Source organism: Spermophilus citellus (genome assembly GCF_964194105.1).
Source record: "Spermophilus citellus genome assembly, chromosome: 1".
NCBI lineage: Eukaryota > Metazoa > Chordata > Mammalia > Rodentia > Sciuridae > Spermophilus > Spermophilus citellus.
In genome coordinates, this window is record NC_138182.1 from 227,975,309 (window position 1) to 228,003,106 (window position 27,798).

A 27,798-nucleotide genomic window follows, 5' to 3' on the forward strand; every position below is an offset into this window, starting at 1 on the left:
GCCCCTGCACCTGCCTGCGATAGTGATAGCGCGTCACCTGCAGATCTGTCGTCCACACTCCTCTCTGCATGCAGCGCCCTCCCCTCCCCTCTGCCTGTGCACTGTGGTACAGCTCCTGTCTCGCCTGCTTCATGAAGAATGCCTTAGCACCTGCTCTCTAAGGCATTTGTCTGGTGCTTGTGGATCTTATCTTTTACATGTATGTATATATATACATATATATATATGCTTATTTAATCAGATTGGAAGCTCCTTGAGGGCAGGGACATGTCATGTGTACCTCTGGGTGCCTTGTATTGAGGAATCATTCAATAAATATTTTTAGATTGGTGGAACTAAAGGTTCTAAATCAATTTATTTCTCTTGGGTACTCAAGGACAGTTTGTATAAATGAGGGTGCAAAGAGATCATTCTTAATGGTAATTTGATTTCATTAATTTCCCTACCTCCACTGCATCCACTCAGTATGGCTCCCTAACTTCATCCCCCAATGCTCTTACTCTCACCTGTTAAAACACCCAAATGTTGTAAAAAATAAAAATTATTATCTTATTTGTACTTAACATGAGTGTTGGGTGTATGTGTGTTTATGTGTGTATGTGTGTGTGTGTGTGTGTGTGTGTGTGTGTGTGTGTGTGTGTGGTGTGTGTGTTGGAATATTTGAGTCATCCTATACTGCTGACTTTGAGAGTCATGTTGTATTTTGCACGGTCCTTTTCTCTCAAGAAAAACCAAGCTCTTGGCCAGGGGGCATCACTAATTCTCTTTATGCTGATTTTTATTTTTTTGCCTTTATGAATAAATTTTATTGCCAAGTTTCCATGTTTTCCTAATGATTCTAAACATACTTGGATTTAGTTTCAGTTGTGTCCCTTGACTATTGTCTCTTAAAGTTGCCCAGAAGAAGAAGGGGGAAGGACAAATGAATCCGATGAAGAGAGGCGGAAAGCTGAAGCCAGAGTGGCCAGAATTCAGCAATGTCAAGGTATGGTGTGGGCCCTACTGGCTCCCTGGCCGTGGTGTGCTCGTTGGGTGTTGGGAAAGCCCTGGTGTCATGAATGGAAGATTAACTGTGTGTTTCTGAGGCTTGCCCTGATAACCTTCCAGGAAAACATCCTGATACTAGCCAAGCTCCTTCTTTTACCTTAATGATTAAAACACACAGAAATGCACGCATGAAACAGTAACTGGGCAGTGTGGTACTGATGAATGTCGGAATTGCTGCCTGATGGTTTAATTTTAGGTCCAGCACTGTCATGTCGTAGTTGTAGGACTGCACAAGGAACCCAATAGGTCTGGCCATCAAATGCAAATCTGTAAAGTAAGAGTTGCTCAACTTTGGCCTGATGTTAGAATCACTTGAGGAGGTTGCTCGTGTCTGGGCTGTACCCTCAACCAACTGACTCAGAATCAGTGAGGTGTGCAGAGTAGACATGAGTATTTTAAACTCTCCAGGTAATCTTGAGGAGCACAGAGGGCTGAGAACCCCTGGATTTGATTTTGGTTAAGGTCTCTGAGGTTTAAGAATTTTGTAACATAGGACAATCAGGAGAGAAGGATGCATGCAAGGGTGGTGACACAAATTGGGTATTTAGAAACAAAGACACAAGCCAACATGCTTGGTTTTGACCATGACTGGCTGAGGACTGAGGAGTTTCAGACCTTTGTGTTGTTTTCCCCTGTGGGCATTCACTCATCCTGGACAGGGCTGCCTCAATTTTCATTCCTGAGCAGGGTGTCTAGTCTTTTTTTTTTTTTTTATTGTTGGTCGTTCAAAACATTACATAGTTCTTCTTAATATATCATATTTCACAATTTGATTCAAGTGGGTTATGAACTCCCATTTTTACCCCGTATACCGATTGCTGTATCACATCAGTTACACTTCCATTGATTTACATATTGCCATTCTAGTGACTGATGTATTCTGCTGTTTATCCTATTCTCTACTATCCCCCTTCCCCTCCCCTCCCGGTGTCTAGTCTTAATAGGAAACAGCCTGCTTAAACAAAGAAGAACTCTGCAGGGTTTCCTGGAAATAGGGGAATGAAGTGCAGTGGAAGCTGAGAGGGTTGATAAGTCACTTGCTGGGGGCCATAGTCACAAAGTGGAAGAGGCAAGATTTGAACCTGGGTCTGTCCCACCCAACGGCATGAGCTTTACCTTTTAGATCAGACAACTCACTAAGCAGCATCTTTATCTTCTAACTTGAATATAATTATATAATTCAAATTATATAACTTGAATTCTTATATAATTTGTTGTATTCATGGTAGTGATAAACTTCTATGGTAAATGCTATTTCACAGAAATACTCAGTAATCAAGACCAGCAAATTTGCACATATTTGGAAGAAAAGCTGCATATCTATGCTGAACTGGGAGAGCTGAGTGGCTTTGAGGATGTCCATCTAGAACCTCACCTCCTCATTAAGCCTGACCCAGGAGAGCCTCCTCAGGCAGCCTCTTTACTGGCAGCAGCACTGAAAGAAGGTAAGTTGCTTTGTAAAGGGTTTGTTTTGACAAAGGAAAAAAATATTTATTGAGTACCTACTATATGTCATGCACCATTGTCTTGGTGCTGAGAATATAGTAGAACAAGACATGAGTACTTGCTCTCCTAGAACTTAAATTTAGGAAGAACAAAATATAAAGAAATAAACACACAAGCTGCATCAAGTGCTATGAAGAAAAATAAGCAAGGCAGAAGGGATAGAGAGTGACAGACTTGGGGTGGTTCCATTTTAGATAGGGTGGCCAGGGAAGGCCTCTTTGATGTAATTGCTATGTACGCAGACATGAAGGAAGTGAGAAGGCCAAGTGACAAACCCTCTAATTGTGGTTTAAAGGGAGACCTCTGATTGTGGCATCAGAGGGGCAAAGTGCAAATACTGGTGTTAACAAAGTCTTGGGTATAACTGGGGCAGGTGGTGGCGGAGGTTGGGTAGAGGACAAGATCACTGGATGGAAATGTCATGGAGATGAGAGGCCAGGCTGGTTGAAGGACTGAGTTTATAAAATTACTGAGAATTTTTGGCAGAATTAGCTTTGGAGGGAAGTCGAGAACTTGTGCCAGGTGCTGGGTTGTTCAGGGATTGTGGGGCAGAGGTGGGAGTCTGTGGTTCAGTGGTGCCAGCTGATGGCAGGAGCGTGGAGGGAGAAAGGACCTTAAGGGGACAGATGGGGATAGTGGTCAGGAACTGATAATAGGAATAAAAAGTTTAAAAAATAAAGTAGCTTCCACCTGATTGGCAAAGAATGCTGTTATTCAGAAAAGGGATTGGTAAATTACAGACCATGGATCAAGGTCACTGTGCTGCCTGTTTTGGTGAATGTAGTTCTTCTGGAACACAGCCACATTTCATTTACTGTGTTGGACTGCTGTTTCCTACAGTGGCCCAGGTAAAACAGTTCTGGCAGAGACTGTATGGTCTGCAAAATCTATAATATTAACTATCTGATCACTTGCAGAAAGTGTTTACCAAACACTGGTTTAGAATATCAGAAAATTCACTTTAGGAGAGAACTTAGAAATCATGGGATCCACCACCTTGGGAAGGGCGTAAAGGTTGTCTGAAGTGGAGTCCACAGAGAGAACCACCTATTTGTTTATCCATTCATTCAACATTCACATTCACTGAAAATATACCCTGTGCATCATTGAAGGTGCTAAGGGAATGGTAATGCTTTCATAAAAGTTCTAGTGGGGATGACAAACAGTACCTAAGGAACCCAGATCATTCAGAAAGTCACATGGAAACAAGATAATGGGATTGGGAGGAGGCAAAGGCTTTGCTCTAGAGAAGTTAGGGAAGATCCTCGCCCCAGGAAGTTATTGTTTGAAATGAGAGTTGAGGGGTGAGAAGCCAGCTATCTAGAGATCTGGGGGAGAATCATTCTTGAATAGAGAGAAAGTAAGCTCAAAGGCCCTGGGTCTGGAATTTTCAAGAAAGAAAGAAGATGGTGGAAGTCAGTGACTGCCTCAACTGGAGTGGTGCAGGTTGGGTGGGGATCAGATCATTGTTGGCTCCGACTATTGACAACGGAAGCAGAGAGAAGTAAACAGATTCGAGTTGTATTTTAGAAGTAACACCCAAAGGACTTCCAAATGAGTTAAAAGTGATAAGGCCTTTGTGAAACAAATCACTCATTCTTCATTTTTAGCCAGTGGCTTTGACTTCATTTCCCCACTAAAACTTTTATTAATGATGGGTTATAAGTTCATTGGCTTCAACTCCTTTGGCCCATTGTGTGAAAGAGATATGAGGGAACAGCCCTGGACACAGCTGCTCAAAAGGAACCAGATCAGGGGAGGTACTGCAAGGGCCCCAAGTGGAGTAATTCACCCCTGAGTCATTGGTCAGCACTCAGCCTTCAGGTGAGAGATGCAGCAGGAATTCTTATCAGAGCAAGGTAATCATCTTCTGAAAAAAAAAAAAAAAAAGCTGAATATGCACCTTGAATGGTCTTCCTGGTTCTTTGAAATGCCAGACTGGTTTTCCTTTCTCTTCTTCTGTCTCTGCCCCCCCACGGATCCCAGCCATCCTTCCTGGTCTGCTCAGATTTCATCCCTTTTGTGAACTTTGCCTTAATCCCACTAGTTTATGTAACTCTCCTGCTCACCAGTGCTGCAGTAGCTTTTGCAATGCTCAAATAACTGAGAGACAGAGCTTACCTGATAATGTGCCGCCCTGTAATATGGTTAGTTGTATGTCTCTTTCTCCAGTCTGCAGGTTCTCTTTAGTAGTTATAAAATGTTCAATAGTCAGAATTGATACTCATATTTTCTGAATGGAATCATTGGACAAGATGGCTTTAGGAATATTTGTAGAGTCCTCGAAGTCATAGTCTGCTATAGGCTAGTCAAAATCTTTTATTGTGAACAAACTTTCCCCTTCCTGGTGTGGAAGCTGTTGGAAGCTTTGTGATTCAGTATTAGCCTTTGGAGCTTGTTTAGAACAAAAATTGCCCCCTTTCCTCTGTGGAACCTGATATCACAGGTCTAGAGTGAATACTGGGAATCTATATTATTATAAAGTTGGAGGAAATACTCTTTTGAAGAATAGCTAATATTTCTGAACAACTGCTTTTAAAAGTCTAATACCTGATGTTTATATTACTTGAATTACAGGAAGTTTTTCAACATACTATTTTAGTGAAGTAAAAGTTACATTGAGATATTTTTATATAATGGATTTTTACTTTTTTATTGAGTTAGCGCTATATTTCAAGATGATGTTAAAAGTATTGGTCTAAATTTCAGGCATGTATATTTTTTTTCTATAAAGGGCGAGATTGTAAATATTTTAGGGTTTGTAGGTCACCCCATCTTGATCTTGTGTGGGAGTGTGTGTGCGTGTGCACACACAAGCCTGTGTTTTAACAAGCTTTTAAAAATGTAAAAATAATACATAGCTCCCAGGCCACGTAAAATCATACACAGACCAAATACAATTTGTTAACTCTTGGTCTAGATTAAACTCTACACATACATTCATTTTTTAAATTTATTTTTATTTTCCTACTTAGCGGAGAGTCTGCAAGTTGCAGTGAAGGCCTCACAGATGGGCGATGCAAGTCAGCCATCTGAGGAAGGTGGCGGAGAAGCTGTCTTGGTGGACACACTCCGTTCTGATGATGTACCAGGACCGCCCACTGCTCGTAAGTGAAAACACAGGCCTTGGCAATGATCCTGAACAGCCCCTGGAGCCTGTAGTGGTCACATAAGATGAAAGCAATGACTCTGTCCCTATTGAAAGGGACTTCGTGTATTTTTTTAAATTGGAAAAAAAATGCGAATAACTATGCTAGTCATAAGTAAATATCATATGCATACATTCATGGCACGGTGTTCCAAGGATAAAGACTTGAAGAGTGGTTGGTGGGTTTTACTGTTCTGTTTCCCATCAAAGCATTGCACCTTCCCCGAGGCATACCCTGCCTCGATTTTTTTATATGACTTATTGAACACCAATTTAGAAAGGACTTTTTCAATCTTTTTTTTTTAAGAGTCCCTGCAGTCCACTGGAGAATAAGCCTTAAACTTAATTTCATGAATATCAACTGAGAAAATATAACTGAGAAATCTCTGATTCTTAATAAAACTAGGATCCCTCTCTCTCTCTTCCTCTCTCTCTCTCTCTCTCTCTCTCTCTCTCTCTCTCTCTCTTTCACACACACACACACACACACACACACACACACACACAGAGTTTTGTGTGTGCAAAGGTAGAATTGCCAAAAGAGTCTTCATCTGTGTTATCATATACTTTAATTCAGGTCAAAATTTATTTATTAAAACACCATTTCAGTATATGTTAAGTACAGAAAAACAGAATATAGAGAATTAGCTTAGGTAATATAGGTAATATAAACCTAATTATGTTGTTATATGTGTTATTTTTAAACTGAATAGTTAATTCCATAGAGGACTCAAAGATGAGAGTATAAAGTCTATCTTTCAGCACATACAGGTGGTAAAAACTTTACTTCCAAAGAAATGTCTTATGTACATGTGATAAACCATCTTTAGTAGCGAGAGACTGGAGGATTAAATTGTTTTAGACTTTCTTTAACAACATCCCCTGGTTAATTAAGATATATTGAAGCAGTATAGCTTTTTAATTCTAGACATTTTTTTTTATGAGCACCAATAATTATTTTCCCCTCTCCAGTTCTGCTTTATCTAATCCTGGGTCTCTATTTTCAGAGTGTGCACATGTGTTTTTCATTTCAACACAGCTCAGATTCATCAGGGGAGTTGTACTGCCCTGGGTGATTTCCTTTTAAAAGAAGAACCTCATTATGCCATTGAGGAAGTTCTATCTAAAAATACATGTAGGGATCTGCTGCTTTCAGCCTCGGCCCAGGGACAGCTGAAGAGGCTCCACTCCGCCTCTGCAGCTGCTCAGAGCACGTGGCCAGATCCCTCCCTTTGGGCCAGGCAATGGAGGCTCTCCCCATCTGTGTCCACATCTCCCACAACTCTGTAGGGATAACTGTGGCATTTGCTAGAACCAGAACAGTCTGATACCAGGATTCACATAGAGGAGATGCAGGTTTAGGGGGCAGGGTCCTGAACCCAAAGAGCTTATTTGTTCTGGGCTGAATTGGACCATGATGCTATAAAAATTAGATTTTCTTTATAAGGTCACTAAAGGCAAAAGATTATTCCTAAATGAAAGCCTCCACTAAATGGGTCAGTTCTGTGATTGACTTTGAGGACTGGGTTCTTCCAAATCAAGCTCATGTCAGCCTGAGGTTATAAGCCAAACAAAACTCTATTTTTAGGATTCAGTATACTTCATCAGGTGAATGAGTGAAATCTACTTCTGTCAGTTTCTGTCCACTGGAAACCCTCTCACTTGCCCTGAAATTGACTATGGAGAGGGGCAACCTGATCCAAATTCCAGAAATCTGCCTTTATTTGGCCCATCAATGCCTTCTTTCCACATTTGGTTGCCCTTATTTCTGTGAAGAGTTGGGGAAGAGAAAGAGAATAATTAATTCTTTGCTAATGCCTTTTGACATCTCTTTAAGACATTTTTTTTTAAGGAATGGTATACAATGGAACTACTTTTTGAGTGACAGAAGAGTCTCTATACAATGTCCTTTCACTATAGGCATAGACAATGAACTTGGTTTCTACTTGATATCATTTAAAGTAATTTCTGCTGAGATCAAAAGTCTTTTTTTACAAGAGGCCTTTAGAGTCTTAGACAACTCTACTTTTCCAAAGATATAAGCATTTTTTTTTTGCTAATTTAAACAAAAAGAAAAAGCATTTCCCTAACTAGAAATAAAGTTTTAAAATGACATCAAATAAAGAATTGTATAAACAGCAGCACAAAGTGAATATCTTTTTCATTAGCGTCCTGATTAGACATTGTTTCATTGAAATACTATGTGTGAAATGGCCTCAAAGGGTCTAGCTTTAATCAGTGCAAGGTGAGCATGGTATATATTTTAACTGAGTTCACATGGTAAATAAAGAAATAAATTCATGCCAATGGAGATTTATTGGAAGTGAAATTTGTATTTGGTACTTAAAAATATTTCTCGACTAATCCCTATGTTTTCGTAGGTTAAGTATACAGTAATTACAGTATTTGCAAATTTAGAGTATTAGTAGGAAGTGTGAGAAAAAAATTGGAAATTATGAGAAACTGGGTCTCAGTTTATGTGACCCTGAAACCATGAAGCCTTAGCCATCTTCAGCCTTCTTAGAAAGGTGACTACTGCTGGTCTGCTCCTTCCTTCTAAACCTTGCTTATGGGCTGCCGCTCTCGTACTGGGCAGGGGGAGCCTTCTTACAGACCTGGGTCTGCCCTGAGACCTTGCTTTCATCAATTGTGCCTGTTTTAAATTTCACCCTCCCCAGTAGGCTTTTTCCTACTAAGTGAATGTGATACATAGAATCTATATTTCCTAGACCACAAACAACACATGGGCACGTCTGCATGAGAAAGAAATAAACGTGAAAAGATGAGTGCTCATTCATGCCCTGTGTCAATATGACTTGTGTTAGTGTGTAAGCCCCCTGTGGGCAGGGACTGTGTGCTTTGCTCTGTGCTGCTTTGGTGCCTCCTATGAGAACATTCCAGATGTATCAATTGTCCTCGTTCCTTATTTGGAAGGGTGGGTCAGTTGTGTGTGGATGAACCCAATCGGGTGGCTGATGTTTGTCCTTTTTGTTTCTGTCTCAATGGCGTGCTCCCAGCACTAGACACAGAAGGGACAGAAGGAAGAGGCTGTTGGGATGTGGATCCCGGGATCCAGGGTGTGGTAACCGACTTGGAGGTCTCTGATGCAGGGGAGAAGGTATTGTTAACTGATTTGTTAGTAAATGACTTGGGTTGCTTTGTACCAATAAAATAGCCTCAGGTCCTGCCCTGTCAATGGCAGTGAGTGGAATGAAAGTGCTTTTCTGAATTGTTCTCAATATTCCTATTTAAACTTTCTAACTTATTTCTTCTTTCAATGTTCTTGTTCTTCCTATATCATGTAGGTGTAAACAAAAGAAAAGTGAAAAAGTTATTAAAGAAGGTTGAAAACTCTCACGTCTGTATGTGTGTCTGTGCTCTGATCTCTGGGCTCACTTTCCGCGCTGCAAACCTTGCTTTCCACACACTGCTTTTGGCAGCCATCTGGCTGAGGTGGGCCCTTATGCAACCGGATGGTGCTCACGTAGCTGAGATAATTTCTACTTTGGAATATTCTTGCTGCTTTTACCTTCCTTGACTTTCTCCGCTTTTCCAATTTTTTTTCCCTGTCACTGCCCACATTTCACCTACTCTTGGTAGATTTTTAATTCACCTGACCAATTTTTCATTTGTGATAAAGTGGTTCCAAATGCTGCTGCTTCTTCTATGACTTATACTATACATTGGTTATAACTCTCTCTTTAGAAATTAAATACATACAACTTCCCATTAACTTCAAATGAAATTGAAATGTCTCAAATATTAAAAGAATAAAACTACGATTCCGGGAGATGCCAAGTTGTCCTCCTTAGGAGGGCTTGAGGGCTCAAGAATTTGGTTTTGTCTGACACTGAATTAGGTCCATTATCAAGTATCAGCATGTGCCAGTGTAGGAAAGAAAATAAACGTGTATGTCATCTATATGTTTAAATGTAGCATTTTATATATGATGTATGTATTACATATGGCTAGGAGACCAAGTTCAAAGATGTAAAAAAAAAAAATAGAAAAGACAACTAATTTAAAATCATTTTAAAACTTTATAAGAAAACTGAATGTGATAAAATGAATATAAGAATGCAATGTTTTATGTTTTCTAATTGTAAACTTTCTAACTTATTTGTCTTAAAATGTTCCTGCTTTTCATCCTTCTCAGTACAGACTTCACTTTTAAATCGGTTTGTAGCTTTTAACTGTTTTCATGTTATCAGGAAGGAAGGAGAGAGGGTCGGAGGTAGGACGAGTTGGTCAGTGATAGTTTACTCTCAAATGAAAAGCCATCACAGCTCCCACCTGTGATTTAGTCACAGGAGGATAATCGAGATTAAGTGTCCAGGTTCCTCTTTGTATTAACCTATCTAGAAAATTTGGCACTTAATAAGGCATTTTGAGAAACTAAGCTGAGGTTCCACTTGAAATCACACTCTTAAAAATTGTATAATGGATAGTTTCCCATTAGCTCACTTAATAAGGTAAGATTAAAACATTACTACTGAAAGAATTAAAAAACAACACCCCCCGCCCCCCGCCTCCAAAAACCCAATGGCAGAAATCCTGTTAATCATCAATTGCAATTATGCTCTTGAACCACAAGGTGGCGGACCAACTCCATTAAAAGGATAATGTGCATTTTCCTTTCTCACTAGTAATGGTGGTTCTTGGGTAGCACAAAGCAACTCATTTCTATGTGTTTAATTTTTAGAGTATAAAAATTCTATACCATATTTTATTTCAAAATAATAAAATTTTGATGGGCAAGAACAGACTAGTAGAAAAGCAAGAACTCCAAAACTCACTAAAGAATGGGGATTCTTAGTCCTTGTTATCTTCCATAGGGTTGGGCACAGATCTAATGCCTTTAAATTTCATCTCCCTTTTTCAGACTTTGTCTTTCCCTCTATTGGAGGGGCTTCTCAGTAATGAAATTTTTAATTTGCCATATGGGGGAAGAGAAGATCTGGTTAGTTCATCATCAACCTGAACTGATTGCATTTAACAACAAGTTGAAAGTTATCTGAGAACATTACCATGGCTGACTGTTTTTTACACTTAAAATTAGATCTGCTCAGATGAAAACAAGCAGCATATTGGAGACTGTAGGCTCTTGGAGAACAGGGAGTCCAATGATCTCCCATAGGATAAAGCATAGTGTTGATAGTGGGTGATCAGTACTTATTGAGTAGAGTGCAATCAAATTCAAGTTTTCATTGCATGCCAGACATCATTCTTAGGTTTGCAGATATAATATTGAATACACAAAGTCCTGCTATTCACTGGTTTATGTACTAGTGTGAGAAGACAGACAATAGGTGAATAAACAAAAGTTTAATTCAATTCTGGAAACTGGAAACCCTCAGTATCCACACGTTCCATTAATGTGTGCTGTGGGCAAGACAAAGAATGAAGCATAGACCTACTTCCCAAGGAGCAGATGGTCTCCTGTGGCCTCACTTATAGTCTTTGCACTGGCCCAGTGAAGTCTAATTGAGGCAGGCTCTGGGGGAGACCAGTTTTCTTATTCCAACCAGTGACTATTTTGGCCAGTGAGGCAGGGAGCTGGAGGCCTGATACAATGTTCTCTATCTTCTAAATCTCGCCTCGAAGATGTAAGGGGTCAGTCTGACTCAGGAGAAAACTTCAACCTGGGCACAGAGCGCTCAGTTTACAGTGTGGTCTGCATGCAGTAAACATGTGTCCCTTGCAAGGCTTCCTCTCAGTCCTCCCTTGTTTTAAGATGGAGCTTGGTAAAACTTTCCATGCATCCCTAACACCAAGTTTGCATGAGGGAGGCTCTTGCTTTCAAGTGGGGGTTTCTATAGGTTTTTCTTCCTAGAAGGATTCAGAGTCACTATAGATGAGGTAATTGAGTTTAGAGAGGATGAGGGTCATGCATTTTGGAACAGCTTTTCCAAAAAAGTAGAGTGGCTATTCATTTTCTTATGTTTTTATGTATTGTAGGTGGAATATAGAAGTTTTTCAGAATCTTCACAATCAGAGGTGAGCTATGTATGCTTTAAATATATCACTATGCTTTTTTTGATTTGTAGCTAATGAAAGGTTTTTCAAGAATTTGATATATACCCTCTTATTTTTCAGATTATACAAGCTATACAGAATTTAACTCGTCTTTTATATAGCCTTCAGGTAACGACCTTCTGCTAATCTTTGACCTTGTGAATGTTTCTCTTAATGCAATTCACTTTGATGATTCCCAGACTTTAGAAATTAGAATATCTTGAGAGGTAGTGAGTGATCTCAGAAGAATGCCAACCCCGTAAGAGTAAGTCAGCCAGATGAGCTGAACTTCACCTGGTTTTGTAATCATGAGGCAACACCACTACTACATTTTATACCATTCTTCTTAGAAACCATAAAACAGTTCATATCTTTAGAAAATAATGATGAATATGTTCTGGCTTGACATTTACAATGAAGCTCTTAGGTGAGTGTAGCATGACTTCACATTTTCTGGTGAAAACTTAAATTCACACCTAAACTTTTTCACTTCCACATGTGGCCTTAGGTCTTAAGAGCAGTTAAATAATTCATCCACTCTTTCGGGGTTTTTTTCCCCCCTTCTCCATCGCTTAACATTTTTTGAGTACCCGCTCTGTCTGTGCTGGACACTATGCTGAGGGTTAAGTCCACAAAAGCAAAAGGACCACAAGACCTATTCTCAAAGGGCTTATTCTTTTTCAAGAAAAAAATAAGCATAAAAATATGTTTGAATTGAGGATTAGAGTGCTAAGGGATCCCTCAGGTCATGCACAAAAAAGAGGCTCAGGGCACCCAGTTGCTTAGCTTACTGATTAACAAAATTTTAATGCTATAAAAGCAATGTTTATCTAGTAAAACGATTTGAAGAAATTTGGAAATACAAATAGATAAAAGAAATGGCTTGTGATTCTGTGGAGAGGACTCACCACCATCATGCTAGTGCATATCCCTCCAGATTCTGGATTGCTTTTTGTATGTATGTTAGCAACACCTGTCTGTGCCATCCTCTATTCTGCAATAGCATGATTTTCAATAAATGTGTAATGTTCAAGTCTATGAAATTTATCCAATCACCGATTAGCTACACTTTTTTATTATTAATAGCACAAAATGTGGACATCCTTGTACGCTGATCTCTATAGCCATATCTAAATGTTTCTTCAGGATAAATTACTAGAACTATTTTCTTTCTTTCTTTTCTTTTTTTTTAAGGTTTTAAATAAACATTGCCCAAATAAAGCAATCAACCTTCTCTTTCTCTTTCTTTCTTTCTCTCTTCGATTTGAAAATGGGTCAAGAATCTGATAATTTGAATTTGCACTTCTGTGATTAGTAGTGAGACTAAACTTTTTACCCCTTCCTGGTTTATTACTCATTCATATTTCATATTTGTATACCTTTTGAATGTTAAAAGAATATTAAGTCTAATTTGTCAACAAAAAATGTTAAGTCATACTGCATTTGCTGTTTCCTTATTTATACTTCAACCCAACTAGATCAAGACTATTATTTTCACATTAATTAATGAATAAAGCTTTGGATTACATTTGAATATATGACAGTGCTAGTCTCCTCTTATTTTTTCATATATTTACACATACTTTTACCAGAACTTTTGAATCACTCTGTCAATTATTTCCTACCAAGACCCACAAAATCAAAATTTTATTTTATTTATGAATTAAATTGGAGAGAATTGGAACTTCTGCCATAATCAGTCCTCTTGTCTAAAAACATGGGCCAGTCATCTCTTATTTTATGTTCTGTTACAAAGCTTTAGAATATCTTCATATAGGTGAATATATGTATCCCTAATGGTTGTAAGTAAAGGATATTTGTGTATTTATTTTTTTAACTGGTCTACTCAATTAACTTCTTTATTTGATTCTTTGAGTTATCCCAGGTAGGAAAAAAATTGAAAATGATAGTTATTTAACTGTTCTTTAATAGTCCTATCAATTTCATTTTCTTGATTTATTACTTTGTATGAAACTTCTGAAAATCTGTTAACTAACAGGGGTGATAGTAAGCTCCTTATTCACAGTTTTGTGGGATTGCCTTTAGTGTCTTACATCAGAGATGCTGGTCTGGAATAGGAGTTCTTAGAGATGAATTTATCATGTAAAACAAATATGTTTAAAAATATGCTTTCTTTTAAATGTCAACAAAGAAGGGATAGAGTTTGAATGTAATGTATTATCTCTTAAGGAATAAAAAAATGTGAGCATCCTGGGTTGTGTTACCTGGTAAAATACAAGTTCATCTCTCTTCTATTCAACTCTGAATGTAGCCCCATGTGGATTCAAGGTTCAAAATGCCCTGTGACCTAAATGACCTCATTTTTGCAATGCATTAGGTTGAAGCCACTTGGGAAACACCAAAGTCTGCAGTAGACTTTTTCAAACAGGCTAAAGCTTTTGGGCTTCTCTAAAGATATGGTCTCTGAAAGATTTTCGTTCATGGTACAGTCATCTCTTTAGAAGCTGAATTTCTTATCCATGCTTAATGTTTTTACATAAGTGTGTCTGAATGAGATGAAAATGAAATTTGGTCATTTGAGAACAGGGTCAGAGAATAGGTAGAATGAGTCAAAAAGGAAAAGGCACAGATATTCTGGCAATGTAAGTGAAGAGAGAATGGATTGCGTGCGGATTCCTAAAAAAGTACTGTTCTCTCCTAAATATAAGTGCAAACTTTAAGTGTGGGAAATGAATATCCAATCTTTGAATTCCACCTCTGTGTTAGGGAAGAAAATAATCTTATCCCAAATGATAAGTAGACACAAAGAAGTCTTCATAGTCATGCTGAATTATTCTAATGGTAATCCTTACATGATAGTTATCATTTCCAGTGGCAGTTTTGACATGTAAATGATTGGATTTGTGTTTGTTTAACCGTACTGATGCCCTTAGGATTTATTGGAATTAGGGAGTGATGTATTGTCTACAGTGTGTTCTGCCAGGTCAGCGCGTCCTGAGTGGTTTATTATGTGCTAATTATTTCATATTTAAAGAGCATAGCAATTAGCATCTATTCTCAATGATAATCATTGTTTTCTTTATAACAGCTCTTAAAGGTCATTAACCAAATAGTCAAACAAGCCTGAAATTTTGAAAATAATTCTCAAATCTAAAAATATGAATTTCATTTCAAAAGGCCCTAAGGGAATATCTTTTTGAGTCTTACTCTAAAACGAGTACACATTTAAAATACATTTTAGTTCTCTAACTTTCAAAAGTATAGAAAACTGCTGATCTAACAAAGAACTAATGTTCAAACCCCCATCTTCCTAGCATCTGTTACATGGACAGTTTAAAAAATTCTTAGAAAGGAAAAATGTGAATTTATTCCTAAGAGAGTAATGATTTCTCATACCGAGTCAAAACACACACACATACCCAGTATGTGTCCATTTTCAATTTGTCCCTTCTGTACATCTTTGCACTTTAAATGGAACTTTCAAAATGAAAAGCTTCCAAGGACATTCACAGAGAAATTTTGGCTTAGTGGCATCTATCCAAATCTTGGCAATTATTTTCTGTGATGTTGCCAAACTTTTCATAGGCAGATACCATAACTCAAAATGTTTTTTTAAATCTGTTTGGTAATGTCCTCTGGGATTTAGAGTGTCTATTTTCTCTTAATCATTCCAGCCTCCTGTTAGCAATCTATTAAACAAATGAATTTCAGCTCAGTGTTTTATGCCTGACCTTCCTGTGAGAATGCAAAGACATATCAGTAAGCAGACTAGCTTCAGCCACTTACGTATCTCCTGAAAATAGCATTAACTGCTATCCTTTAGCATTATGCTATAAAGAGATATTTATCAAATCTCTCCAAATAGTTGACTTTTATTTTTATGTCTTCATGAAAGCAACCTATGTGACTCAAGTAATTTCTGGTTTGGGATTCAAATAAAAGATACTACTAGGTTTACATAGATTTTAAAATTAATGTGACTATTAATTTATTAAATGGGGAAGCTCAGAAAGAGAATGAGTTCTAGAATGGGAATGTAGAGTCTTACAAGTTTATGTACTATATTCTTTCTTACTAAGAAGACTTACTTAAATATCACCCAACAGCTGGCAACCAATGACATTTACAGAAGGGGGTTGAGTACAATAAACCTTCTGTAACCACATTTTCTGCATACTCTCATTCAAACAACATTGGATAGAAAAATGTAGGGAAAAAATTTCATAAAGTTCCAAAAAGCAAAACTTGAGTTTGCATCTTGCTCAGTACTACACTGGATTTGTGCACATGAAGTGACGTGTGGGCATTGTATTAGGAATTATGAGTCATCTAGAGATGATTCAAAGTATGCAGGAGGATGTGCGTAGGTTTTGTGCAAACACTAAGGCGTTTTATGTAAGAGGCTAGAGCATCTGCAGACTTGGGTACCCACAAGGAGTCCTGGAACCAATCCCCTCAGACACTAAGGAAAAATGATATGATTTTTTTCTCTATATCAGATTTCTTCTCTATATAATTTCCCAGATGATGTCATTAAGAACTAAAGATAAACCTATTTGAAATGCCAAAGTCTGTCTTTACATGTAATTTGGAAAAAGGGCAGAATATTAAGAGAAAATAGTTTTATTATACATTTTGTATTTAGGGATGCTTCCAACCCAAGAGGTAAACAAGACACAAGCCTGTTTATTCATTTGTCCTCCGCTGCCCCACAGGCCGCCTTGACCATTCAGGATAGCCACATCGAGATCCACAAGCTGGTTCTGCAGCAGGAGAGCCTGGCCCCCAGCCACTCTTTGCGAGGCGGCTCCTTCCAAGACCAGGAAAAGTCCCGCAACCTGGAGAAGCAGCGTGAGGAGCTGGCTAACATCCACAAGCTCCAACACCAGTTCCAGCAGGAACAGCGGCGCTGGCACCGCAGGTGTGACCAGCAGCAGCGGGAGCAGGAGGCCAAGGAGAGCTGGCTGCAGGCGCGGGAACGGGAGTGCCAGTCCCAGGAGGAGCTTCTGCTCAAGAACCGCAGCGAGCTGGACCATCAGCTCCAGGAGTACCAGCAAAACCTGGAGCGGCTGAGGGAGGGCCAGAGGATGGTGGAGAGGGAGAGAGAGAGCATGGGCCTGCAGTGTCAGTGGAAGCACAGCCGGCAGAGCAGCCTCCCTGCCGCTTTTCCACCAGGAAGCAAGGAGGTATGGCTCTTCCAGGGTGTCCAAGCAGCTTTCAAAGGCAAGCTCAGTCCTCCAGGGATGCTATACAAACACCACTGTTACTGGTTGTTGTGTAAGAGCTCACAAGAGCGTTTCAAATTAGTAGATAGTGAAAGCTAGGATCTTTTAGAAGCAGTGCATGTGTCTTGACTTGAAACATGGAAATTTTTAAGACCAAGGTTCTGTTGGGTCATTGTACTCAGAGACACCTTTGCCTGAGGAAGGAACATAGAATCAGATTGACCCAGTGAGGTGAGGGCAGGTTTGCCTTAGAAGCACATTCACTGTGAGCATGCCATTGTTCCAGTATTTTAAGGACCCTGTTTCTACAATCTATTCCTATAGGCTATAATAAGAATATTTTATCATCTAGGATTCATGTACCTTTTAGACCGGTTAGGTATGAATATATATTATATGCAAATAAAACACTATTCTGTTATGTTACTCTTTGTGAATTGGATAGATTAAATTCCAAATCCATATCACTAATAATAGTTAACATGATTTGCACTGTCACCATAATGGGACTCAAAGAGATCTGTCCAAAGAAAGAGGAGACCGCTATTCTACTTTCCAGCCTCTTGACCTATCACAGAAAAGAATCTAAGAATCAGTCAGGTTTTAGAAAAGAGGGAGTGCTTTGTTAGAAAGTGAAAAACAAAAGCCAAAAGAAAGTGAAAGTGAAGATGTGTTTTCGGAGCAGTATACAGTGCTGTTGAGGGTAAGAAGCAGCTTTGGGGTCTCTAGTGGGCATGGGAAGGTCAGTGGGAATGGCCTCAGCCTGGTGGTTGTGAGGCCATTTATGGGAGCCTGGCCTTTCTCAGGCCCTTAGTTCAATGTTGTCTCCTCTATCTGATTGGTAGATAACATTGGGAATGTATCCTAGATTATAGGTTTCTAAAAATATTACATCTCCCTTTGTTTAGTCTGAACATCTTGAGCTTAATCAAAATGAGGCCCTTCTCATAGACAAGTGAATTTATAACAATTCTAAGATTCATACATTTGTCAGTAATTATTCATTTTCTACTTTGCTGGATTCAGTTTGCTCCAGGTATGGAGGAGAAACTGGCCTGGGGATAAAAGGTGTGAGGAGCTTTCCCGTAGGCTCTGGGGTTAAGGATACAGTTTTTTTTTTTCCTCACTCTTTTGTTTCCTTTCTACTTATATTTTCTATCTTGCCTCAAAGCTAATTAAAGACATAGGCTATGTCTGAGTAGGATGAAATCTTTCAGAAGATTACGTGTTTTCTTTGCATCCTCTCTGACAATGCTTGGCAATCCCATTCATCCTAGGAGTTTAGTTTTCTGTGCTATATGTGTTGCATGTATGCTTTTTAATGCATGGAGTTGTAAAAGCTAATGAGAACTGTGTTGCATCTGATTTTTCTTTCAAGTTTGCTAAATTACATTTATTGCAAATTCCTTGTGTATATATGGATATGTTTTCAATTTTTTATTTAGTAAAAATTAAAATGTTCTGTCTTTGATTAAAATAGAGTAGAGACTCTTTAATAGTCTAGGACACTGCTTTGTTATAAAAGACATTGTGGATAGTGAATTGAATTCTTTGGTTCTAGCTCATTTAAATGGAATGAGAGGAAACAGTAAATGGTGATATTCTTCTTGATCTCACTCTTATTGAGGTCTTGATTGTGAGATTCTAGTAGAAATAAATACTTTACTACGTTTGTTTAAGTTGCTGGAGAAATTATAGTACTTTTTCTGTATTTCTTTACACAGGTAATAGAACTTAATCCATCTGAGGGTTTGTGTCGTGAAAATTCACTCCTCATCCATGAAGCTTTAGTACAAATGTCACTTAACACTTTCAGTAAACCAAGTCCATCAGGCATCCACGAGGATGCCACTTACCCCCGAAATATATCTAATTCTGATTTGGTGAGGACTAGTGAAAAGCAAGTAAACCTCAAGACGGAAGTTTCTCGGCCTTCAGATGTCAACCATGAACTGTGGACAGCTGTTGGGCCCTGTCATCAGATACTTCCTCTCCACGAAAGCAGCAAGGATTCTTGTAAATATGGTAATTAACACCTTACACATCGCCTGTGTAGTTTCAACAAGAAATTGTGTTCTCTGAATGATTGGCTCTTCTGCAGATTGAATCAAAGTGAGCCCTAATATGGGAGTCAATTGGTGATGACGAGCTGGAGTCTGTAGCACACACTTTTCTGTGGGGAAGTCTGGGGATGGCCTTCTCTCAGAAGCATCTAGACAAGCAAAGCCACGAATGCAGGGTTTAGGAAATGAGACCAACACATAAGAACCAGGTGGATTTTAGGTCTGTGGGCCCAAAGGGTCATGTCCCCTTAAAAGTGAAGCAACTTGATCTTTATTCCCCACTGTAGACCCTGCTATGTCCCGATACACATATCCGTTGACTCTCAGAAATAAAAGATATGAACAGGGTTTGCAATAGGACTTTATGGTCTATCACAGCAATTTCCTGTAACGTTAGAGAAATCTTCTGTACTGCTATTAAACACCCCAAATGAAACTGTTAACATCATTTGTCATTGTAAAAAAAGGTGTCGTCTCTCCATAAGTACCTCGTAATAACACAATTTGCTAATCCCATTAAAGCATTTGCCAAATATAAAGGAAGGGCAGCTCGAGTTTCCAACTCGACGTGAATCCAAATGATTTAAATCTATGTCTATCATAAATTGTTTTCTGTGGGATATGAGGTAGGGAATGAGAAGAACTTGAAACCTCTCTACCGAAAAACAGATGGTATGCAATAGAATAAACAAATGGCTGGCCACATGGACCTGAAATAAATCACTGACAGTAAAATGTTTCAGAAACATAAAACAAGCAGTGTATAGAGATCCTTAGAACTTGACATGGACTTGTGTCTGCGGTTAATATATATTAGTTTGTCAGTTGGGTGGATAATTTTTCAGAAACAAAATTATTTGAAGGTGTTGAGTTTCTTCCAATTAGGGAATCATAATTCTGACACTACCTGCAAGTTGATTTATTGCTGATATAAAAGATCTTGATTCTCAATAGTGAATAATTCTTTATACCACTTAGCCACTACTGTGATGTTCTTACTTCTCGTCAGCATGTAGGAGAGAATGAAATAGTTCTTAAAAGTATCGTTTCAGATGTTCCTTAAATAAAAGAGAACAATACATTGGATTAATAGTTTGGACTTAAAAAAAGGTTAAGCAAAATTTAGAAAATAGGACCCCTTTAATGTATTATCTTGCAGTTTAATACTGTGGAGACCACACTGCAGGGTGCTTTTTTCCTAGGCACATGTTGCTTTGCTCTGCTGATTCATTAACTTGCTATTTACAGGGCTTTATGTGTTTTTGCCAGTGTGGTTTTACATCCTGGCTTTGGTATAATTCAAAAACTCAGTTTGAGCTTAACCACATTCGGCTTTTGTTTAAGAGAAGTATTTCTGTTTTACTTGTTTTGTGTATCTGCCATCTTTTTCTATTGCCTTGTGCTTCAAAGTAGAAAGCTTTTAAACATTTGGCAGCATACCTGCAGTAGATAGAAAATGTACCAAGGAAATAAACAGTGACTATACACAAAACCATTCTATCTGCCTATAAAGAGTTAGATAGGGCCAAGAGAAATGCTGAGAAAATAGACTTATGCTGAAGAAATTGAATGTCCAGTATAGGCCAAGGACACTCAGCACATTGACAGCTGGGAGGGAAATCAACTTTGGCCTAAATCTCTCAGGAACATCCTGGTGTATATAAGTACAGATTGGATCAGAAATGCTATGTGCACTGTTAACCACCAGAGTTTTGCAACTAGTCAGAAAAACTCTATTTATATTTGTTTACTTAAGCATGATAAGCAATTTCTCGAAGAGACAAAAGAACAGGGAATAGGAGGTGATAGGGAAGTGGAATGAAAATGTGATATATTTTCCTAAGAGGGAGGTCAGGGCCAGATAACATGGTTGAAATGGCTCCAGAGCTTTCACAGCACTTTAAATCGAAAGTAGCAGGACATCAGCTGCCGGCCAGGGTCTCAGCTGGGGTATGGAAGCAATGATGGAGGGGGCAGGGCTGGTGGAGGCAGGCCCCTGGTGTGCTGGGTGGTTGGGAGCACAGTCTGTGTGCTGGAGTCAAGGTCTAGTCAGAGTGTCCAGCGTCTTTCATACTGTGCTACTGAATCTTTGGATGAGTGGTCACAGAGACCACTACTGAGAATCCCCGTGGTTCACAGTATGCTGGCCAACAGTGTTTGCCCATAATGTTCTGGGCTGGTGAATTTGTTAAATGTTCATTTAACCATGACTTTAACCATCAGCTGTGCTGATTATTTCATCCATAGGCCCTAAGGTCAGCTGTTTCAGGCAACACCTTAAAGGATGGTTTGCTTTCTTGTCTGGTCCAATACTATATATGAGCCCAGCCCAGATCAGCAGATGTGAATTTTGGGAACTTTCAGGAACATTCAGGAACATTAAGGCTGATGCACAAAATTGTATGTAAAGAAAATTTGTGAACATGTTTAGAAGTCACCTAGTCTGGAATTTTCATTGTTTTTTTTTTGTTTGTTTGTTTGTTTGTTTTTTCCCCCAATCCAGCCTCACCAGTCACTTTATACTCTCTGTGCTCTGATTTTGATTAGTGTGAAATGCTCTACCACCAATAACCATATGGCACATTGTTATTTCATTCACTATGGATTTATTTGGAGAAATTTCCTTTAATATGACAACCCACTGACGTGGTTCTGGTTATCTCCATTTGAGAGGGGAAACTAGGATGCATAATGGTTAAGCAGCTTGTCTTAGATCACATAGTTAGGAAATGGGAGAAATGGGAATTGAACCCAGGAAGACTGGCTCTGGAGCTCATGCTCTCAATGATTTGCATTATAAATTATTAATTTCCAGAGAACCGGGTTGAGTTGTACTTTTAACTTAAGTTGCAGTAGATATAAAATAAATCCTTTTTTAATGCCTGGCAGGATGTTCATGATTAAGGGCCAGGTTTTTGTTTTTGTTTATTTCCTTTCCCTCCCTTTGTTTTTAATGTTACCATTTGGAAACAATTTCTAAGTGCTTTGGATTGCGGTGGCCAACTCTTACATGGAGCTTGAGCATCTTCAGATATCATAAATATCCTTTAGTTTCCCTCTTTCCTCATAAGGCGCCCTTTCTTAAGAATACTTTGCTTCCTAATGTTTAATAATAATCCCATGTTATTTGCAAATATTTTTAAGGTGGCACTTTAAAGTTTACTTTGTAATTTTGGGAGTTATTTCATGGACAAAATTCTTGGATGTCTGCATATTAAATCCAAATTCGTATTTAACTTTCTTCATAATAGAAGAGATGGTTGTTTTAAAAACTTTTTCTGCTCTCTTCTGAGGGATACCAGCCAAAGCCACAAATAATAAAAAAAAAAAATCTTTAAGCAATGAAGTCTTTGTGGGGCGATTGCTATGTAATTGGCCCTGTGAGATTCTCAACTGCATTACCCCTAAAAGAAAAAAAAAATTGCTGCTGTGACTTTTTTCCTTCTAACTTGAAAATTCTAGAAAAATATATTTAATGCATCTATTAGTTTAAATTATTTGTCTTTTTTGTTAATCAATAAAGAAAACATTTTATGAAAATCAAAAATCTTCATAGTGTTCTCCTTCAATTGTATTTCTATCTGTATCTCCATACTATATTTTCAAGTTACCTAAACAATTCTTTGTGAGGCAGTTAAACATAATATTGGAATACATATGATAAAGTTTAAATCAAGACTCAAATTTTATATGGTAATCCTGTAGTACTGAAAAAAAAGTAACTTTATTAAATTTGAATTTCCAAATGGTGTTCTTTTACTACATATTAGATTTTGGTACCCAGCAAAATGTTTTCAAAATTTAAAGCATTGTCTTCAGATTAATTCATCTTAGCAATGTTGTTTTTGTAAAAAAAAAAAAAAAATAGACAGCTGTGTTAAACTTTCAGTAACAAGTTTTTTTTACATAGAAATTTTCTAAATGAAAAGCTATGCTATAGTTAGTATTTAAGCAACAGTCTTCAAAAAGTGAGAATATGGTAATTTCCAGTGTTTTAAAAATATTCCATAATTCAGAAATTGGCACCTTATTTGTATAATCTGTGTGGAGAGAAGCTTTGTCAAAGACCTTCATGCAATCTCCCATGAAACTGAAATTGGCATTAGATACCATAAACTTGAAGGACAAAGGTGCATTTGAGGAAGGAGTTGTATAAGTTCGCTAGAGCTACCATAACAAACTATCTCAGACCTGGTGGCTTAAACAACAGAAATGTATTCCCTCACAGTGGGGGAGACTAGAAATCTAAGATCAAGGTAGTACAGGGAGGGCTGGGTTTTTTTGAGCCCCTCTCCCCTTGGTTTGTAGATAGTTCTTCTCCCTGTGTCTCTACATGGCTTTCCCTCTGTGCCTGTCTGTATTTTGATTCAGTCTTCGTATACCCTCATTTTGCATCAGGGCCTGTGCTAATTACCTCATTTAACTCATTTTCCTCTTTAAAGGCTCTGTCCCCTAATACATTTAGAGATACTTCAATATGTAAACTTTTAACGGACACAATTCAGTCCTTAATGGGATAAAAGGATTATTTTAAACGTTACAAAAGCCTCATTTTTTTTAATGCACAAAGTTGAACTATAATCTACCTGCATTGTTAATTTTTTGACTTGATTAGGGTAGTGATTTGAATTTAGTTTTAAAAAATTGCTTAATGACAAAATTATGATAAATGCCTTTATATACATTTATAGATAGAGTGATTAAATCTATATCAACACATAAATTAGGGCAGAAAAATATACTCTACAGGTTCATTTCCTACTTATATAACCTAAACCTGAAATTCATGTTTGCCAGCTGAGGCCTCAGACAAGGGGCTTTGGGAATTTTGAGCTCTCTCAAAATTAGATATTAGATGTCTCTGTTTGGATTACTTAAATGAAACCCAAACTAAAGGGTTGGGAACATTTATTATGGCATTGAATATATCTATATGAGTTTGAAGCAGTCAAAATTAAGAAACAATTGAACAACTCTGTCTTTCTTCTAGAATCTTGACTATCACTTTAGATAATATGTTACAGAAACCATAGTACTGATTGCTTTTGGGAAATTTACATCATGATAGAAGTATAAGGATTTTTTTTTTTTTTTGGAATCAAAGGCTTAGTTTTAATCTTCCTCATTGACAAATGTAGCTGATTGACTTTAGCCTTTTGCAGATTTTGTACCAGGAAAAGGAAACATGACCTTTGCCTGGTAAAGCCAGGTGAGCCTCAAGTGCTAATTGCTAGTTCCTGATGGCATATAATCCAGGTGCAGGTTGGCCCTGTAAGCCAACTGGGCCAGGGCCATCTGCCTTAGCACATGGAGCCCGGTAAACAGCAGGAGAGCAAAACCAGCAGGTGGGTGGACTGGGGGGCAGCCAGCCAATCCTGTGGCTGCTTGTTCATCCTGCCCTGCTGCCAAAGTGGGCGTCCACTTAGTAAGAATGGTTCTAGAGGAAATGGGTTCTGGCTCAGTGGTAGAATGCTTGCGTAGCATGTGTGAGACACTGGGTTCAATTCTCAGCACACATATAAATAAATGAACAAAATAAAGGCCCATTAATGTCTTAAAAACACATTAACAACAACAAGAAAAGAATGGTTCTAGAAGTTAGGCCTGGCTCTGGGTCATCCTTAACTTAAAAAGTGAAACGCACACACACACACACACACACACACACACACATACACACACGGCCTTAGTCTCAAGGTGATTAAGGATTGGGTTTAGAAAGGAGGTTATTTATAACCACTTATATATCAAACATGCCTTAGGGATAAATCCTGCTTGCATCCATCACAGTGACGTGTGGGGCAAAGATCCATCACCAGCAAAGAAAGCATCGCCCTCACCAGGAATCAGAATCTGGGGATGGTCTTCCTCATCCTTATCCCTAACCAACTGTGAAGCATCTACTTTTAGATCCCATTTAAAATATGGAATATTCAGCTGAGTACTGTTGTTTTACGTTTGCCTGAAGAATCTGGCCATCTGGTTCAGACAGTGGCCTCGTAGAGTAAATAGTGTTTGTGGATCATCAGATCTTTGTGGCAGCTCTTCAACACTGATGTTGTGACTTGAATGCAGCCATAGGCAATACATAAAGAGTGTGCTAGCCAGGCGTGGTGGCGCATGCCTGTAATTTCAGCAAGTCTAGAGGCTGAGACAGGAGGATCACAAGTTTCAGGTCAGCCTCAGCAACTCATTGAGGCCCTAAGCAATGTAGTAAGATCCTGACTCAAAATAAAAAATAAATAGCTCAGTGTAAAGTGCCCCTGGTTCAAACTGTAGTACCAAAAAAAAAAAAAAAAATGTTCTCAGCTATGTTCCAACTAAACTTATTTATAAAAACAGGTGAATGTAGTTTGCCAACACCAGAAGTTGGTTTCCAAACTTAACTTCCTTCTGCTTAAGTTGAGGGTAGATGAAATACTCCCACTAGATTGAAATGTTCATCCAAATTAACTCCCCTTCAGAAGAATTAATAATGTGATATTATATGGCACTTCATGCCGTTGAAAAACACATCTGAATTCATGATCTCATTTGCTCTTTACAATGATCTCCTGAGATCATGATTACTGTCTTTGTTTTCCAAATAAGGCAACTTTTCTTTCACTCTGTTCAGTGAACACATGAATTCAGATAGATAGTTAAGTGTATTTGATGAAATTTAAGCCCAGTGGTTGAAACTTGGAGAATCATTCTTCCAAACTCCCATTCTCTATGACAGTGTTGGGGCAGGCTCTAACTCTGAAGCTAATGAGAAGTAAGACACATGAAATGGATTTTTTGCTAGAAACCTGGTTACTGCAACTGAACATATATCAGAGTTTCCTGCAGCTTGCAATAAAAGCACAGCTTCCTCTGTTTAGAGATCTGATATGAATCAGGGTTTGTCTGGAGCCTGCAACCTTGTGTATCTAACATTCTTCTTAGGTGATTTTGAAGCATCCAGCCTGATGAATGTCCATGTGTCTCTGTACTGTCAACCTGGGTTGTTGGGCTTGATGTTCTAGAACCTCAGTTCAGATCCTGAATCTTGTACTGCTCTGTGATCTCTTAGTTTCCACCAAAGGCAGGGACATGTTAATAGGATTAAGGAAAAGGCCTTGCATGTCCTGGGGAGCCAGTGAACATCAGTTTCATTCCTACATTCTGAAAACAATTTATTTTAATGGACATCCAGAGGTAGCCTACTAATAAAATGAATGTGTCTTCTAAATGTTACTAGAAAGCTAATGGCTTAAAATGTGATAAAAATTAGCTGTACATTAGAGATTTTTTTTCTTTTTACTCAGAATGGGAAGAAGTAGAATAGAAGGGGTGACTATCTTTCTGTATTAGTCTCATTTGGGGACATTTATTATTGCATCACCAGAATTGGCCCAAGGAGGAAGTCCCGAAAGCACAGTGTTTTCTTCCCTTTCTTCCTCCCTGTGGTAGAACAATTTTTACCAAATATTTTTATAGCCATATGTAAATACCCAAATGTAGGACATTCTGCAAGAAGACTGAACATCTCAATTTAGAATGGAGAACTTTCATATCTAGACCACCCAACCCTTGTTGGTTGCTTCCTATAAATATACCTCCAGAAAAACTTCTAATCATATTTTGGTTCTGGAGCAAGCCCTCTGACTATCAGACAGAAAATGTCAAATGCATCCAACAGGAGTTTGGTGAGGTAAACCGTTTCTTGCTTTAAATTTTAAAAATCCATTCTGGTTTATGACCTTAATCTCTCTGAGTTTGATTATCCTAGAATAATTTGTCCTTGATAGTGCTCGAAAAACTGATAAAAATCAAACTTCAGAATCACCAGGAAGCAGCTCTTATTAGCACTTATAATTTGAATTAATTAGGTGTGCAACAATTTATGTAATGTCTGTCCCACTAGAGAGTAAGCTGCATGGGGGTGGAGTATTGTACGCATCTTCTTTGTTAATTGCTCTATCGCAGGCACCAAGTGCAGTGTTTAGCATATAATGCACAACTGATAAATATTTATGAAATTAATGAAGGAGTCGAGGCTACATTGTTTAGCAGAAATGAAAGCAACTGTGAGCTTGAGCCACACATTGTAAGAAGTTGAAAAGTGATATCAGAGCTACGGGATGTGGTAGTGGTTGATGCAGGCTGGGTGGGCAGGGTTCTTGCCTTAGGATGGCTAATGGGAATGACTGTTTTAAAACTTTTCATCAAATCGGTGCACGTTATATTCCATATGATTCAAATTGAATCCTCTTTAAAGAAATAGAATGTGTAGGTACCTGCAACATCCCTGCCCTTTAACATCTTTCTGAATTCTTGATAGCAGACTTGAAAAATTACAGACTTTTTTTTCCCTCCTCTCCACTAATGATATAAATTTGTTTACTGACATCCAATACTATTAGAGTAAGAATTCCTCCTAGAACTTTAGAGAGCATCTCTTTTTTATGAGTAAGTTTTCCATTTAGAACATTATACATATAGCTCCCATATGGTCATGTGTAGCAAATGAAAACAAGTTAAAATGTGTTTTTCATAAAATGCTTTATGTTAACCTAAACTTGTAGAAATGAATCCATTGCTGTCCTTGTAAGAAGTGAACACATAAATGATTTACCATGTAATTGTTATATCGATAACAATTAGTCAGCTTATCTATTCATTGGCATTTTTTTAAAGAGAGAGTGAGAGAGAGAGAAAGAATTTTTAATATTTATTTTTTAGTTTTCAGCAGACACAACATCTTTGTTTGTATGTGTTGCTGAGGATCAAACCCGGGCCGCACGCATGCCAGGTGAGCGCGTTACCGCTTGAGCCACATCCCCAGCCCATTGGCATTTTTTTTTTAAAC

The 27,798-nt window shown here is 38.3% G+C and overlaps 1 protein-coding gene across 5 annotated transcripts in view; it reads left to right on the plus strand.

Moving 5' to 3' along the window:
- The window catches only part of ARHGEF28 (Rho guanine nucleotide exchange factor 28), a 306,138-nt gene that overhangs the window by 260,355 nt on the left and 17,985 nt on the right, over positions 1 to 27,798 (plus strand). For all 5 annotated transcript variants that reach the window (XM_081287604.1, XM_081287607.1, XM_081287605.1 and 2 more), the window contains 8 exons: positions 894 to 985; positions 2,310 to 2,492; positions 5,529 to 5,660; positions 8,719 to 8,819; positions 11,660 to 11,698; positions 11,798 to 11,845; positions 16,393 to 16,863; positions 18,627 to 18,927. In XM_081287604.1, the coding sequence (XP_081143730.1) occupies positions 894 to 985; positions 2,310 to 2,492; positions 5,529 to 5,660; positions 8,719 to 8,819; positions 11,660 to 11,698; positions 11,798 to 11,845; positions 16,393 to 16,863; positions 18,627 to 18,927 (1,367 nt within the window). The remainder of the gene's footprint in view (positions 1 to 893; positions 986 to 2,309; positions 2,493 to 5,528; positions 5,661 to 8,718; positions 8,820 to 11,659; positions 11,699 to 11,797; positions 11,846 to 16,392; positions 16,864 to 18,626; positions 18,928 to 27,798) is intronic.